We start from the raw sequence: 17,120 nt of genomic DNA, 5'->3' as shown, positions 1-17,120 counted from the left end.
CTTTTATGCGAAATATTTTACCGTATTCAGTGTGAAGAAACTGTATTTCATTTCGTCAAATCCATATGTATTTCGTGGAATATTATGTCCCGAAAAAAGATTGCCAATCATTGCGTCCACTGTTGGCCGACTGTTTAGTCGTTTAGTCATCATGAAGTTTTATATGGAGAATTTTCTAAATCCTACCTATTGAGTTACAAACAATGACCTTGAATAAAATAAGGAAAGAGATAATTTCGAAGCAAAAACATCAAATTAATTAAAATACATTGTTTTCCTGTTAGAATTTTATGTTGCCAGAATTTTACCAAAAATAAACAAGTATTTGGCGTAGTAGGTATACCTAGAAGTACTTTGGTACCTTCACACATACAATAGCTTTCAAATTTTGAAAATCGCTGCGTGACGCTTTTACTATTTACAGCATAACTATTTTTATATTTAAAAGGTTTTTATTGGTAGGTTTAGTTTTTAGACATACGTCAAATCTAGCTATGATAACAATACAGAGAGGAAGTATACATCCGTGATAAAAAAAAATCATGAATAATATCATTAGTCACCTCGTTGAGTAGATATTCACAGTTGAGGTGAACTTTGGATGCCACGCGCTCAGTTAAATAGTGCCAAAGCCTGCAGTGGCTGCTGGATTGTCTGAAAGAGTTACCACATCCTTAAATGAAATCTTCTTCGTTGTTGCTCTTTTTGTGATGGGGAAAAATGATAAACTCGCGACAGGTACCGTGACCAACAGATTAAAAAGGCTTTCTTCTTCCGAGCCTTCCCTATGTTGGGGTCGGCTTCCAGTCTAACCGGATGCAGCTGAGTACCAGTGTTTTACAAGGAGCGACTGCTCTATCTGACCTCCTCCCCTTAGATTATTTAGATTAAAAAGACCGTAATTAGTTAAACCATGGATAACAAAATAACTAACGGAGATGTCATAACGCAAAATCTCCTTAGAACGTTATTTGCTCCGCTCTCACACGCCTTCTTTAGAAGCCACCCATTATTTTCTAGAGGAGATTATAGATATGGTGCGTGCATCAGAATGGCTGTAACTGTTACTCCCCTCATCCTTCGAAAAACATATGGATTTGACGAAATAAAATTCAGTTTCTTCACACTGGATATAGTGACAGCGATCCTGATATCAGAATTACTGTAAAATATCTCGCATTAAAAGTTTAAATTCCATTCCTTTGCGTCTTAATATGGTATGCAAAGCTTAAATCGATTATTATCTTAAAAGTTAACAATACGCACTAATTAACTCAGTTTGCATTAATTAAGTTACACGTGTATGTTTGTAGTGATTACAACAATGTAATGTATCTTCGTATCTAGTTCCCGTGATGACTGTAACGGATAGTTTTCAGTTGACTGTGCTTATTTAAAAAAAAATCACTAAAATAAATATACTTATAATTATTCTGAAAATGATAACTCAGGAGGAAATCTGTTTTCAAAGGTTTCTTTATTAATTCGAATGACGTTATAACGTTAAGTATAGCGATTCTATCATTCAGTTGCAATGTTATATTCTACTAATGTTTTCCTTGAATAACTAGGAAAAACGTCCCATATTTATTTCAGCTTCAGACCTAAATATAGATGTGAAATAATAAGCTTAGTTAATATTGTTATTCTAAGGAAAAACCTGTTTATTTGGTGGAAATATCGAAGTTGATTATTTTAATTAATGCCTATTAAGGAGCTAAATTAAAAAGAAACAAGGTTTTTACAAAAAAATACAAAAATTTAGCCTTTAATTGGGAATGTTGAAAAATCATCCTCGAGCCTTTTTTCCCAACTATGTATGTTGGGGTCGGCTTCCAGTCTAACCGGATTTAGCTGAGTACCAGTGCTTTACAAGGAGCGACTGCCCTATCTGACCCCCTCAACTCAGTTACCCGGGCAACCCAATACCCTCTGGTCAGACTGGTATCAGACTTACTGGCCTCTGACTACCCGTAACGACTGCCAAGGACGTTCAATGATGTTCAGTCAGTTAAGAACAATATCTGGCTAAGTAACGGCCGCATGAATCGATCCACCACAAGGTTAAGCGTCGCTTGGCGCTGTCGGTCCACGGATAGGTGACCACCTTCCCCCTCAAAAAATAAGCGTAGATGCCATAAGGCAACTAGGTCAGGCGCCTTTATCTGAGTCAAAAATAGAAAATGATTACTTACGATTAAACAAATGAGGCGTTCAGGTTATTTAAGACATCTGTCAACGATTTTAGATTTTACAAGAAATAGGCGGGTCCTAAAGAAGGGAGGAAATATTAACGTGCGTCGTCCCCCGAAAACCTGCATTTTGGAGACGTCACTTTCTATAATCCCTTTTTATCCGTTAATTTGATACCTGCGCTTGTCATTTTCCATGGTCACTTTGTTGATCAGGTCAGATAGGCAGTCGCTCCATGGTAAAACACTGGTACTCTGATGATCTGCCTGAGACACTGGCAGCCGGCCTGGAAGCATAGTTGCGAAAAGGCTCGGCAGATGGTGTAAAAACAACGTGAGTATACTTCCCTTTACAGAGGCAGAATGTGCAGAAGGTATTAGTCCTGTGCAATTAAATGTCGCTGACGTCAGTGTGCAATGGACACATTCAAAAATACTCCATCCCCAATTTTTTTGTTGGATCAGAAAGAAAATATTTTTTTTTAAATAAAATCTAAGGAATGAATAGTTGGAAAACGTTAATTAATAGATTTGCTGCGTCTTTAGGATGCCGAACCCTTTGGATATTACATATTGTCTAGAGGCTTAGTAGGTTGTAAAAACTTTGGTGGCGACTCTTTGATGTAGTCTGGGCTTAATTTCAACATTAATGAATCAGTATTCGGACCTTACCTATGTATCGTACATAATTAAGACTCTATGAAACATGCGCCGATTTTTTCGATAAACTTCTTGAAAACCATAATGATTCCAGAAAAAAGAAGGAGAAATTTCAAAGAAGGAAAGGAAAACGCACATCTATCAAAATCAACCACGACGGACAAAAGGAACTTAAGAATTCTTTATATGTAGTATGAAACCTTGCACACTTGCATTCGGCGACTAGGTCTGATCGTCCGAATCTGGAAATCGGGAACAATCAACTTCGGATGACGTTATCAGATTCTAGAGAAAGAAGAAATATAAATGTTTCATTCAGCGCTTTCGAAGCAATCTTCTCCGATAAATATGCAAGACCTACCTAAAATTTTATTTATAAGCCAAGTATTGTAAAACCTTACCTATAGTGCAAAGTCATATTCACATTTCCCATGCTAAAAATAACTCATGTGACCTTGCTCCGAAAAAAAAACAAACAATTCCCGAGGGGTTTTTGCTCTCATTTGACCTAAGAGTAACGGTTTTAAATTAACATTGGCATTTTGAACTTCTCGATAACAAAGTTCAGTGCGTTTATTTTCCTGCGTAAAATATAAGATAGGTTGTATAGGGTTCTGTTGCCATTCAATTATTTCATTACTTATAAGGCTGATGATGAAGTCATATCTAAATTTAATTGTTACATTCCAAACCACCGGTTTGGCTTTTGGGAAAACCACGGAACGGGGCCAAATTCACCGTATTGGCGCCGTAATAAGCAGATTTATAGAAGAAAAACGAATAATATTACTCAGCAGTGATTTTGGACTTCAGCCACGCTTTTGATAAAGCGTGGTACGAGGGCCTACTCTATTAAGTCAAGAAGTAGAGTCCACTCTCGTTCTACCAAATAAAAAAATCATACCTCATTCATCGATGCTTTGAAGTAAAGCACATTGATTTTTCCGATATTTTTACAAATGAGATCAAATCAGGAGTTCCACAAGGAAGCATACTGGGACTGGTTTTCACACAATTTAGACACTGCTGACTTACCAACAATAGATACAAGACTACGTTTGCAACACATGCAGATGATATAGCTTTCCTTTCCTCACACGTGGAATCTGTGAGTTCCTGATGCAATCCTACAAAAGCATCTTGATAAAATGGAGAAATGACTGAAGCTGCATCAACGGATTACAGTGTTGCAGAAAATAGAGAAGAAATGTTTTATTACATGCTTAGTCCGGTGACCTCACAAGATCATTACAGGATAAGTTAGAAGATCGACAGACGCTAAAATGGATGCGCCATTTTAGCGTCTGTCGTCGTCAGTAGGATGTGAACGAAGTCACGAACGAAGCCTTCTAAAAACATACAATGCAATCAAATCTTCTCAGCGCATTCAATAATTTGAAATGACAGAAGCTTGTTTAAGACGCTTATTATGGTAAATTATATTATTTATTACTATTTTATTCTGCATCAGCACGATAGAAGCTCGTCTATAATATTTGCACGAAGAGGCTTGAATGATAAGATCACCCATTGTGTCACCTGAACTTTTAAATATTTAGTTTTCATTTTGTAATTTGAATATGTGTACATAATAGAGAAAATACCTGTTTATCTTTATGTTTCATAAGAATCTGTGACAGTTGTACCTGAAACATTTTACATATACCACGGTACCCTAAACATATCGTACTGCTGAAATGTTTTATCAAATCAGGAAAATATCGGCATTGCATCCACTGTTCGTGGTTTTTCAAATGTCAAAGCTTTATAAATAGGTATACAATACACGCGTATTTAATCATTCCTCATACGAATAACGAAGGACTAAACAGTGGTACGCGTTCATATTTCATTCCATACAACACCATTGACCCAAAAGGTCGTGGTTTTTCAAAATGAAGTGTTATTTATCATTTCTGTTTTTTTGCTCTTTGGTGAGTTGAACTTATTTTGTATTTCTTTTTCATTTTTGTGATTTAAGTCTGTTTTGAGATTTTTTTTGTGTATTCTCTTACGAAGTGGTGAATTGTAATATTTATGTAGATTTTATATACATATATGTGTGTTGTTAAAAAGTCCCAGTTGACTGACAATTTGTGGTAATATGACTATCTAATCGCCATTGGCTTCAATCGTAAAATTAATTGTCAAAGTCATAGTTTGCACACGAAAGCGTCACACTTAAAATAAATTGCGTTTTTTTTTGGATTTGCTGTCACGAAGCTTTCGCTGTTTTATACCAAGTGTTGATAAATCTACATATATGGACGGTTAAATTATACGTTATAGGTTGTCTGATTACATTATTAATTTCTAATAATTAAAAAAAACTTTTTAAAGTCGGCCGATAATATAATTTGTTTGGGATCATAAATCAGTATGAAGATGAATAATAAATAGTACGCACATTACAAACATCAGGTATTTAGTCGGTATAAGACTACTTTTGATTGGAAACAAGATTTTCTTTAAAAGAAAATTGCCAATCAATGGGTCAACTGTTTAGTCTGTTAGTTTACAACCAGTGGCGACGTTTTAAGGGTATCGTACCCAAAGCGTAAAACGTGACTGTTCGTCACCAGGGTGTAATCTCATGAACTATTATTTTCACTGAAATTTTCAGCGATGATGCATTTCTGTTGTCGCCATAATGAACAGTGGCACGGATCACTTGGCCGGTTTTTGACTAAATTGTAACTCTGCAATCTAAATTCCCCGGTACATTGATAATAATGTTTCATGGAATATACTTTTTATCTTGTAATGAACAATCGGCGTGCTTTTATTAGTTTTTTTTCTGATAGTGACGACACAAATTGCATATTTCAAAATTTATATAAAAAATAGGTTGAATGGTTTTGAGTTTGAGCTTAAATATAAATAAAAAAACTACAAATTAATAGTCGTGTGACTGATAGAGATTATCACATATTTTTTAAATTTTACATACAATACGATGTGTTAGTTGCATATTTTTTCTCGGTACAATCTTTTGTTTTCACCAATTCAATAATTTAGACAGACTAGAAAAAAAAATGTTTCTGGTTCAAATCTGATTTTGCAACAGCCAGCTAAATGTGGGTATCTTTTTTGTAAATAAAATGTCACACTGACATACATTAAGTTACACAAGATCGGCTACAGCATCACCTTACTTTTTTTGTTGTTTTTAATCACAAGCACTACTTGCTTTTCATATCACTTGTCATTGGCAGAATCGTCGACAGTAACATCGACACGGATTGCCATAAATAAAAATAGAATAGAATAGAGAATAGACATTATTACAATTTTTTTTGCCTACCCATTTTGTCTCCACACCTCTCGAACTTTTGAGTCTACTAACATTATTTACACAATAATATTTATTCGGGATAAATAGAAAGGTATTTTGAAAAACTAAAGACCTTAGAGCCTGTACAACCCCCGACTCAAAAAGAGAGTTACAAGTTTGACATATGTCTTTGCTTGGCTGGGGCTCCATAGCTCTTAAAAGGCTGATTCGATTTGGATGCAGCTTATATCAAATAAAAGGTGATGGTGTTTTTTATTAATAGCTATAGAGGTATATATAATTATTTTGTTTGTTTCAGAGTGTAAATATCAGAGCAGAAGATGAGACAGTGTCAGTGGATAAAAGTGTCTGGGATAACATGTAAGTGTTAATAGATTGCACGAAGTTATCAAACTTTCATATTTAGCCTTTTTAACAAAGGGTGGGCGTTTTTGGGGGCTGTTTCAAGTAATTCTGACGTTCGATAAGGGTGAATTTTCAGTTCACTTTGAATAAACGCTTCTTGATTTTTTGGTGTAGAATGTCATAGATATTTATTAGCCAAGGCTTCACAATCTTTCGAGTGTAGGTATAAACTTTCTAGTGAAAATATATAACTTGCGAGTATATAAACTTTTTAGTGTGATGACAATTAATGTTATGTGTTTACATAAAAAAGGCAGCTATACTTAAGCCTGTAAAAACTTGATGTGATGGAAACTTGAATTGTTATAAATAATTACTAATGATGGTGTCTATGGAGTTTCTCCCCGATTCTTCTCCATGAGACCCACTCTTTGGGATCGACTATTATGGCGCCTCAAAATACCTCCTGTAGGCCTATTTGAAATAAAAAGTTTTGATTTTGTATTCATGATTGTCTTTTCTTTTTACAGCTACAATGCAGCCATAGTTGTATGCGCCTGTACAGCGTAAGTGACAGTTTATAAAATACTAAGGAACGTTTAATTTTACTCACATTCCCAGGGAACGCACGTGTCAATTGTCCGCACGTGGATATTTGACTATACAGTTTTACGATACACTGATTATAAGCAATCTTACTGAAAAGTTATCAAGATGATCAGATTTTTATTACAAGAAAAAGTTTCTGTGACATATCGGGTGTGTCGTTCACAATTACATTAAATCCTATCTTATATACTTTATGATATTTTATGGCGAATTGTAAAAGAAATAACCTAATCCATTCAGTGGTTTAACCACATGAGTCATTTTTCGTTTTTATAATTTACAACAGCATGTGTAAAGCAGAGATATAGTTAGGAGTATCGAATGTTTTGATCAGTTGACAGCTGTCAGTTTTCAAGGGAGAATTTCAGTTGTTTGTAAGACTGACTTTTATATGGTGTTCTAATTTTCGCAAATTTTTATTCAATTTACTTTTGTAATTTTTTTTTTTTTTTTTTACGCATTTTTCTTTTTTCTTTGTGTTAATCGACATATATAAACCAGTATATTAACGCATTTCATTTAATGTGATTGTGCCTGCCTGAAACTACTGAATCGATTTGATAAATTCTTACATTTTTGAAAGCTTGAGAAAATCCCTAAAAACATAGGCTATATTTTGCCTGGATGCGGGGAAATGGGAATGTCCTCCGACGCGAAACCGAGAGGAAGCAGCTAGTCTTCAATATTAGGTCTATACAAATACATACAATCAATTAAATTTCAGCATTTGTGATGATGCACAATATTATGTATGTAAACTGATCGTTTAGAGAACTCTGTATGAACATTCACTATACTGTTTAATATAACTTATAATTTGTATTTAACTTATAAGTTATATTTAACTTATAATTTATATTAATTTTCAGTAAGCCGATTCCAACTGTTCCACCACAAAAGGTAAGCCTATATCTATTTATCTATCCATTCATCACTTTTATTTAGAAATTTCTGTCTTTTTTTAGCTATAGCTCTTTTGTATTTTCCAAATATTCAATCAGTATAAAAGAAAGTCCAGTGATTTACACTATTTATAATTCAAGAACGGCTGAAACGTTTAAGCTTAAAAATAGAGGGGAGTTAGCTAAGACCCGCCAGAGAAGAGGAAATTTTTTGTCACCGGCTGCGGGTGGCAGCTGTCTCGGGACGCGGGTGAAACCGCGGGCAAAACCTAGTTTTGTTTAAAACAAAGTTATTAATACATGCTGACCAAACATTCTGGGACCTGAGGCTAATAATACGAATACAATTTGTTTTCCTCATGTCGATAACAGTTATATAAATGACGCCATTATTTTTAATCTGAACTCGCTGGTAATTAATTTGTGTTAAATACGTTATGTTTGTATAATAACACGTTGTAATTCAAATGTTAAACTGGCGTTCATCCAGTGGGTTGCGTTTTATGCAACTGAAACATAAAATATACGTATTTAGTTCCTACATATTAAAAATAAAAAAATAAACAAGCCACGGGAAATTCAAATATTAAATATATGTATTACTTTAGTTCACGACAAATGCTTACGACGCCTAATATTATTAGGGTTCCGTACCCAAAGGGTAAAACGGGGCCCTATTGTTTTCGCCCCTCTGTTCGTCCGTCGGTCCGTCCGTCCGTCGGTTTGTCACCAGGCTGTATCTCATAAACCGTGATAGTAAGAAAGTTGAAATTTTCACAGATGATGTATTTCTGTTGCCGCTATAACAACAAATACTGAAAACTAGAATAAAATAAATATTTTGGGGGCTCCCACACAACAAACAAACGTGATTTGCTCATTTTTGCTCGATATCATTTGCGATATGAATACACCATTAAGTAATTATCGTATTTTTTAAAAAGACAAAATTTTCAATGCCATTTACAAGTTTAGTTTGTCTTTTCACGTAAGTATAGGTTTAGTTTTATTAAATACACCTATATAAAAATAAATATGTATAACTTCTCTGAAATCTGACGAATTTCTGCATTAAACGGCAAAATACATAATAATAACTCGAGAAATAAAAATATATATATGTCACCGGAAAATAACAAGATCCGTAAGTTTATGAATTTACTAGAAACTTTATAAACTTTCGTAAGATTCTAAACGGGAGATAAATTGTAATATTTTACGTCCACATTTTCGTAAATTGATAAACTTACTGAACTCACTCGTAAAATAATAAGTAAGCAGTAACCAAACGCTACGCGCGAGTTTATAAACTTCCTAGTAAATTGATAAACTTACGGATCTTGTTATTTTCCGGTGACATAATATAAAAATAAATATATTCGTAAAAATATAATATACTAGCCGTTTTCCCGCGGTTTCACCCGCGTCCCGTGGTAACTACTGCCCGTACCGGGATAAAATATAGCCTATGTTACTCGTGGATAATGTAGCTTTCGAATGGTGAAAGAAGTTTAAAAATAAAAAAGTTCAGTATATACTTGAATTTCCCGCATCTTACTTCAACGTCCTTCTAAAGAATTTATAGAGCAACTGATGATTTGTGCAGTTGACAGCTGTCAGTTTTTAAGGGAAAATGTGTCAACTGCCCCAAATAACGGTCAGACTGTATCAAATTAATAAATTTATATTTTCTTTTTCAGTGTAGCAACCGGACACAGTTTGACAGATTATCTGTAGTTGAGTAAGTATAAGAGCGCGCGCCCACTACAAAGCTTTAGTCGGCCGATGGTTGATTTTTACCCATAAATCAGTATGAAGATGAATGATGGTCATCTACCATTGAAAAGAAACAACAGATGGTCAAAGTCTCTCTTGAAATACAGACAGTAATTTATAAACTTTTGGCTTCAAATGAGTATATTGAATCGCAATACTAGTCAGGGATTAAACTTAAACATAAAACAACTTAGTGTATATTGATGATGAAATATATTAAAATACTATAATTCTTGAAGTGGAGGGGTTTCTAATCATAATAAGATAATATCACACCAATTCAAGTCCATTTGTCTATCATTTGGTTCACATTTTTCCGTGTAATGTAGTCGTATTTCAGTCGACAGCAAAAATTACGTAGCTTTCATACTTTTTACACGTAATTAAGCAAGATTTTTTTTAATGCAAAATATTTTTTTTCAGAGTCAGTAAGGCTGCTAGTCTTTGTGAGAACATAAAGTAAGTACCTTGAAAACAATCAGTTACAATGTCCATGACAGAGAACTGGGTAAAAAAATCGGCGCTAATCGGGAGGCTTAATTCCAATCGGCATCAAAGTAGCAGTATTAACCTTATAACGTAGTTTTGATTTCAACCAATCATTCAATAAACAATATTGTAGCTATTTGTTACGAAAGTTTTACATATGCTTCTATCATTATTATGAGTATATGAAGTGACCCTTTTGCGCGCTAATTTATTTCTCAATTACGTGCCACGTTGAAACACAATAATTCTTTTTTTTTGCAGTGCTGCCAATATAAAATTGACAGGGTCGCCAAAACGCAATGATGGAACCATGGAGCCAGAAACGACTGCCACCGTGAAGCCAGAAACCAATGCCACCGTGAAGCCAGAAACGACTGCCACCGTGAAGCCAGAAACGACTGCCACCGTGAAGCCAGAGACGAATGCCACCGTGAAGCCAGAAACGACTGCCACCGTGAAGCCAGAAACGAATGCCACCGTGAAGCCAGAGACGAATGCCACCGTGAAGCCAGAAACGACTGCCACCGTGAAGCCAGAAACGACTGCCACCGTGAAGCCAGAATCGACTGCCACCGTGAAGCCAGAAACGAATGCCACCGTGAAGCCAGAAACGAATGCCACCGTGAAGCCAGAGACGAATGCCACCGTGAAGCCAGAAACGACTGCCACCGTGAAGCCAGAAACGAATGCCACCGTGAAGCCAGAGACGAATGCCACCGTGAAGCCAGAGACGAATGCCACCGTGAAGCCAGAAACGACTGCCACCGTGAAGCCAGAAACGACTGCCACCGTGAAGCCAGAAACGAATGCCACCGTGAAGCCAGAGACGAATGCCACCGTGAAGCCAGAAACGAATGCCACCGTGAAGCCAGAGACGAATGCCACCGTGAAGCCAGAAACGACTGCCACCGTGAAGCCAGAAACGACTGCCACCGTGAAGCCAGAAACGAATGCCACCGTGAAGCCAGAGACGAATGCCACCGTGAAGCCAGAAACGAATGCCACCGTGAAGCCAGAAACCAATGCCACCGTGAAGCCAGAAACGAATGCCACCGTGAAGCCAGAAACGAATGCCACCGTGAAGCCAGAAACGAATGCCACCGTGAAGCCAGAAACCAATGCCAGAGGAACACCAGGAAGCAATAGAACGCCAGGAAGCAACAGGTAAGTTGCAAATTCGGAACATTCCTTATTCCTTTGAAAGCGGTAGTGAAGAAAAAGTTGTGTTTGCGTCATCGGACTCGCCTTTTTCAACAGTTTTTTACATGGAATGACTACCTCTCTGGCATCTTAAACCCGGCCAACCAGGTCCCCGTGCAGAGACTGTTTTTCATATTTTCTGGCTTCTGTCTATACTGCCAAAGATGTTATGTTATGGACCAAGTGATAAATTGGGCAGTATACATAATGCCCGGTCATTATGAATAATGCCCAATATGAGAGTGCAATTTGATAATAATTATTCAAATAATCAAATTGACCGGGCACTATACATATTGCCCGTAACCTTTTGGGCAAAGTAATACAAACATATTTAATTTCATTTTTAAATGTTATTGACTATTAATTTAAAATAAACTAAATATTACCTAAACCACTTAAATAATCACCCTCATGATTTGGATTAATTATGAAGGACTTCTGCCTTAAACATCCATTAGTTTTTGCATTTAAAAGTTAAGGACGTTTAAAATATAACACATCCCATATTAATTGACCCAGCATGGAAGTAAGCATGCAACATGCAGCAAGCATGGCTTCTGTCACGGCTCCGGCGCTGCGGGGCTCCGGTGGTCCCATGCGAGCTTATCGTCGCAGATGGTTTTCACGCTCACCACCGCAGCTTCAGCCTCAGCCGCGGCGGCGAGCGCTGAAACTACCTGCGCCTCAGCTCGCAGGCCGCCTCGCCCCTCCGCGCCTACGCGGTTTTGAATTGCACTCTAGGAGTGGGGCAGACAAGACTACGTGGAGTCGGTTTTGCAGCGATTCGTTTTCGTCACTAACTTCAATTTTTAATACAATGTGTTGAATCCAAATTAAATTCTACCATCAAAAAAAAAAACGAGCCAAGAAAAATGAGATCAAGAAAAACGAGGCCGAGTTAGTAAATTAGATGACAATTGTCCAATAAATAATTTTGTAGCTAGACTTATAATTTCCCATTAAAATAGAACATATAATTTGAAACAAATATCATAAAATATGCAGCAAGCAACAGGATTTATTTATTAGAACAATTGCCACCCTCGCACCGCATAAAATATAGCTTTATTATCAAATTGCCCAACTATTATGTAGCAATATAATAATGCCCGTACAATGTGATAAATAATGAAGTTAAGATAGTGATTAATCACTTGGCCCGATAAAGCTAGACATTATTCATAATGCTCGGCATTATAAATAATGCCCGAATTAATCACATGGTCCATAACATATACATATGTTTAAATGGTAGCCAGAATGAATACATAATTTGACGTGCCTTACGAAACACGGAGGAAGCCGTTATGACAATATGGTTTATCCATTTACGGACCAGCGTGCTAAGCGTTGCATAACCTTAGGACCGATCGACCCGGCTGCTACTTAAACTAGTTAAAGCGTGCAATTAAAAAAAAAATTGTATTCTCTTATTTTATAAATGCTTTAATGTTATTTTGTAGTGGCCACGATGCAGCAGCTGGTCATCAGGTGGCCAACAAGCCGGAGCCGACGAAAGTTGCAATCCATGTCGTGGTAATAGGAGTGTTCTGCGCCTTCGCTGCCGGAGTCCTCGTTGCCATCGGCTGCAAATACGCATACGACCGCTATAGAAAACGATCTTACGGTACGTCTTTTTATATTCAGCTTCTACAAACGTATGTGTCTTAAAAATTCTATATGTATGTATCTGTCCATTTGTCTAGCTACATCTATTTGTTAAGTCAAAGTCTAAAAGTTAATGAATCCGTTGCGACGTGTTACACCGTATACTAAAATTGGTAATCTCACTTTAGGGGGTGCGAACAACCGGGCTTAGTGGGCAAAACAACGAAGCAACGTCGCCAAGAGGGTCCTGCCAACATTTAAGGTGTAACACAATCATATTCAGCGACTCCTAAGCATTAAATAGACATAGTCCGTCGTACCACAAAATCTTTTAAACGTCTGTTAAACACTTGTCAAAAAAAATGACATAGTTAGTTTGTAGTATCTCAGTAGGTATTGGGGTTATAAAATAATACATATCAGTACACACGAAAATGAAATAGATTCATGAATTTCAAGTTTTTTGTGTTTGTCGACACAAAATCTTGAAGGCTTTGTTATTATTTGCAATTGATTAACTGTACTTTTTGTTTCAGTTCTTCCACCGGAGCAGGGCATGCAAATGTGAAATGGATTAGATTTAGTTAGGTAACATAATATATGTTTTAGAGCAGCGGCGGCCCTAGCCATTGCGAGGCTACGTGCGGCAGGTCTATGCGAGGCCCTTTGTCCTACGTGAAAAATCTGTGTTGCGAGAGTAAGCTGGTGTTTTGATTTAGCTAAACGTCATGTTTGAGGAGAAATGCTCATGTTAAACAAATCAATAGAATCACAAAATTAACAAATATTAAAATAAGAATTTTCTTAAGACTAAAATCTTTAATTAAAGCAGAACAATCGAATGAATGAGGAACGTCATTTTCGATCGAAAGAATAGCAAGGGCTGAAAGTCGATCTTGTGTCATCGAATTCCTTAGATGTTTTAATAATTTTAAGCCTCGAAAAACTGCTTTTTCTATATTATTATTTTATTATTCGAATTCTCAAGACTATTTCGGTAGTGGGATAAAGAACAATGTCAGGTTTCGGCCCACCCAATCAACTTTTAAAACTAAATTCTCACGGACACAAAGTTCTTTACTACAACAATTTACATATAAAATACTAACTTCTTATAAAATATTTAATTGTTATCTAAAACTTTTCCAAAAAAATATCATGTTAATAAGTAATTATTTTGTTTATCGAGTTCAGGTTTTTCGTTTGAATAATTTGGTTTTGAGAAATTCAATGCAAAAGTGGAAAACATAGAAAAGCTTCTGACATTAAACTACACAAAAAACTGTAAGAATTTTCACTGTACATGAAATATTTTTATTGAGCCTAAGTTACTATGGACGTCTGACATTGTTCTTTCAGTTAAATTCTTTTCTAATATATATTTCAGCACCTAGATAATATTCAGCTCTTCATATAAATTATTCAGGACCGTCTCTAGCTCATGTAGCGCCCGGGTGCCATCATGACCCAAGCGCCCCCTATGTTTTGAAAGATTGTGACTTGAGTAGTTCGAACGTAGTAAATAAGAAAGTTCATAATATGGAACCTAGGAGTTATTTTCTTGTTAATAAAAGGACTTAAAAGCGGCGCTACCTTCTAGGTTCAGCTAAAAAAGGGAAAAAAAAACAAGTGGAAAGCGAAGCACCCGCGAGCGTAGCGAGCCCAAAAATTTTAGAGCTTTGGGTCACTAAAGCACCTAAATTTGTACAATAAACAACAGTGGAAGGTGATCTCGCGAGCGTAGCGAGCGCGAAAATTTTTGAGTTTTGGGACATAAAAGTATTCTAATCAAGTTAGAAGGAAAGGCACTGTCAAGTGAACAGCCGCGAGCGTAGAGAGCGCGAATTTTTTTATTGTTTCTTTAAGGACTGTCAAATTAAACAAATAAAAAGAATCCGTGACTGGATCGAGAGCCAGTTGTTTTTGTTACTTTGGTGTTCCAACTTTTTGTTAAATTGAGGACTCAAAAAGTAAACGCAGAATGAATTAGAAATAAAGAAAAAAACACTTTTTTTCTTGGACCAGATACCTATATATTTTTTAAATATATTCTTTTTATATTAGTGTGGGTTGTAGCGCGAGGCCCCCATAGGCGCGAGGCCCTGTGCGATGGCACAGTTCGCACACCCCTAGGGCCGCCACTGTTTTAGAGTACCCGCACACTACAAACTTTTTATCGGGCTCATACATCAGAAATAAGTACGCACATTACAAAGGTCTGGTATTTAGCCGGTATCAGACAGAAAATTTTGATTCGCGTTATAATTTTCTTTAAAAAAGAAAAATTGCCAAACAACGGACAACTGTTTAGTTTGTAGTGTGCGGGTTCTCTTAATGTTTTTCACGGGTTTAAAGTAGTCAACTAAATGCTGTTATGATCTGAAACATTAAGCTCGCTTGCACCACCGATCTTGACACTAAATCGTATTACTTAAAGATACTCTGTTGGAATTATGTTTAAGTGTAAGTAGTAAGTTTAAATTATTAGAGAAAGAAGTGATTTTCAAAGCGATTTATTATATAGGTAGGTACCGTAACCGTATTTGAGACATCATCGTCATTTTTTAGCAAAGATTCAAGATCACTGGTGCAAGTTGACTTAAATGTAAATCCGTGAATGTTGTATTTAGTTAATTTGTTATAAAATTAAAGATTTAAAGTGCTGAATAATTAAATTTATTAAAAAAATGTTTGTGTTTTCATTCATACGTTGCCAATAATCTAGTAAGTGACTCACCCCAACTTTTATCTCTATAACTTCTATCTCTAAAGGATCTTAGTTATATTTTTCCTCTTCTTTTTTAACATTCCATCTTTATTCAATAACATATATTCTAGATAACTATAAGTAGATTAACAACTTTTAGTTAAATATCAATTTATATAAAAAAAGTCGTGTTAGTTACACATTTTATAATGGCTGAACCGTTTAAGCTGAAAATAAGAGAGGAGATAGCTTAGACCCGGGAGAAGGACTTAGGATAGGTTTTTGTCACGACAAGAAATACAGTACAGTATTTTCACGACCCGGGTGAAACCGCGGACGGAAAGCTAGTTTAGAAATAAATTGAAAAGGGAAAAATAATTATAATTACGTATCAAAAAATGCATCCGGATCGCTATCATCTTTTTAGATATTGAGTTCCAAGATTTCTTCTAAAGGAGATTGCCAAAAAACACCCAGAGTCGACAGAAACTTCATATGTATGATTGGATTCAGTATAATGTGAGGATTAAAAAAAAAATAATATCAACTAAAAACCATGGCGTTCTCTTTTATAACGTTAAGGGAGTTCATAAGAGGAGTACATAAAAGGAGTACATAAGATTTCATAAGAGGATTACATAAGAGAGTACATAGGAGAGTACATAACAGAGTACATAAGAGAGTGCATAGGAGAGTACATAAGAGAGTACATAAGAGAGTACATAAGAGAGTATATAAGAGAGTACATAAGAGAGTACATAAGAGAGTACATAAGAGAGTACATAGGAGAGTAAATAAGAGAGTACATAAGAGAGTACATAGGAGAGTACAAAAGAGAGTACATCGGAAAGTACATAAGAGAGTACATAACAAAGTACATAAGAGAGTACATAACAGAGCACATAACAGAGTACATAAGAGAGTACATAAAAGAAGTACATAAGAGAGTACATCAGGGAAGTTATTTTATTTTATAAAACCTTTGATTGAGTTCACAATGATTTTCTTACAAAATAAAAAAATCCTAACGTCGGGTTAACTGTCGGCCGTCAGTGTGCACTCTAAGAGACGATCGGTCAATCGAAAATGCATTGGTCTACCTCGATCGATAGTTTCAGCTATGCTGACCTCATCAACATTCTGCCATACATTCGAGACATTTTCTTCTTGCCGAGACGGAGAAATCAATTGACGGTAGATCGAAGGGTGTTGACTACGTACGGTTGACATATAGGCTACTTTGCTAATACTTCGAGGGACCCAGCATATCAAAACATATTAGGCTATTTTTAACACGCTTAATTAGCTTCATTTATAACTGATTTATATGCATG

The 17,120-nt window shown here is 36.0% G+C and overlaps 2 protein-coding genes across 3 annotated transcripts in view; one reads left to right on the top strand and one right to left on the bottom strand.

Moving 5' to 3' along the window:
* The window catches only part of LOC110382021 (V-type proton ATPase 116 kDa subunit a 1), a 161,964-nt gene extending 148,119 nt beyond the window's left edge, over nt 1-13,845 (bottom strand). Inside the window, 1 exon segment of the mRNA XM_064037190.1 lies at nt 13,835-13,845. The gene's annotated coding sequence lies outside the window, so the exon portion shown is untranslated.
* On the top strand, nt 4,626-15,623 carry LOC126054184 (mucin-5AC). 2 transcript variants are annotated; one of them, XR_007510755.2, is made up of 11 exons: nt 4,626-4,786; nt 6,446-6,507; nt 7,023-7,058; nt 7,971-8,001; nt 9,704-9,744; nt 10,203-10,238; nt 10,530-11,432; nt 12,935-13,098; nt 13,268-13,341; nt 13,616-13,690; nt 15,232-15,623. XR_007510755.2 is itself a non-coding variant. In XM_049838649.2 (10 exons), exons 1-9 carry the CDS (start codon nt 4,748-4,750, stop codon nt 13,645-13,647), a joined length of 1,344 nt encoding a protein of 447 aa, XP_049694606.2. In that variant the 5' UTR covers nt 4,626-4,747; the 3' UTR covers nt 13,648-13,690; nt 15,232-15,623. The 2 variants fall into 2 exon arrangements, 1 of the variants encoding a protein (XP_049694606.2); XM_049838649.2 differs by lacking the exon at nt 13,268-13,341.
* Nucleotides 15,624-17,120: the final 1,497 nt, after the last annotated feature.

The sequence above is a fragment of the Helicoverpa armigera genome, chromosome 12 (genome assembly GCF_030705265.1).
Source record: "Helicoverpa armigera isolate CAAS_96S chromosome 12, ASM3070526v1, whole genome shotgun sequence".
Taxonomy (NCBI): Eukaryota; Metazoa; Arthropoda; class Insecta; order Lepidoptera; family Noctuidae; genus Helicoverpa; species Helicoverpa armigera.
This window is presented reverse-complemented; position numbering and strand designations above follow the sequence as displayed.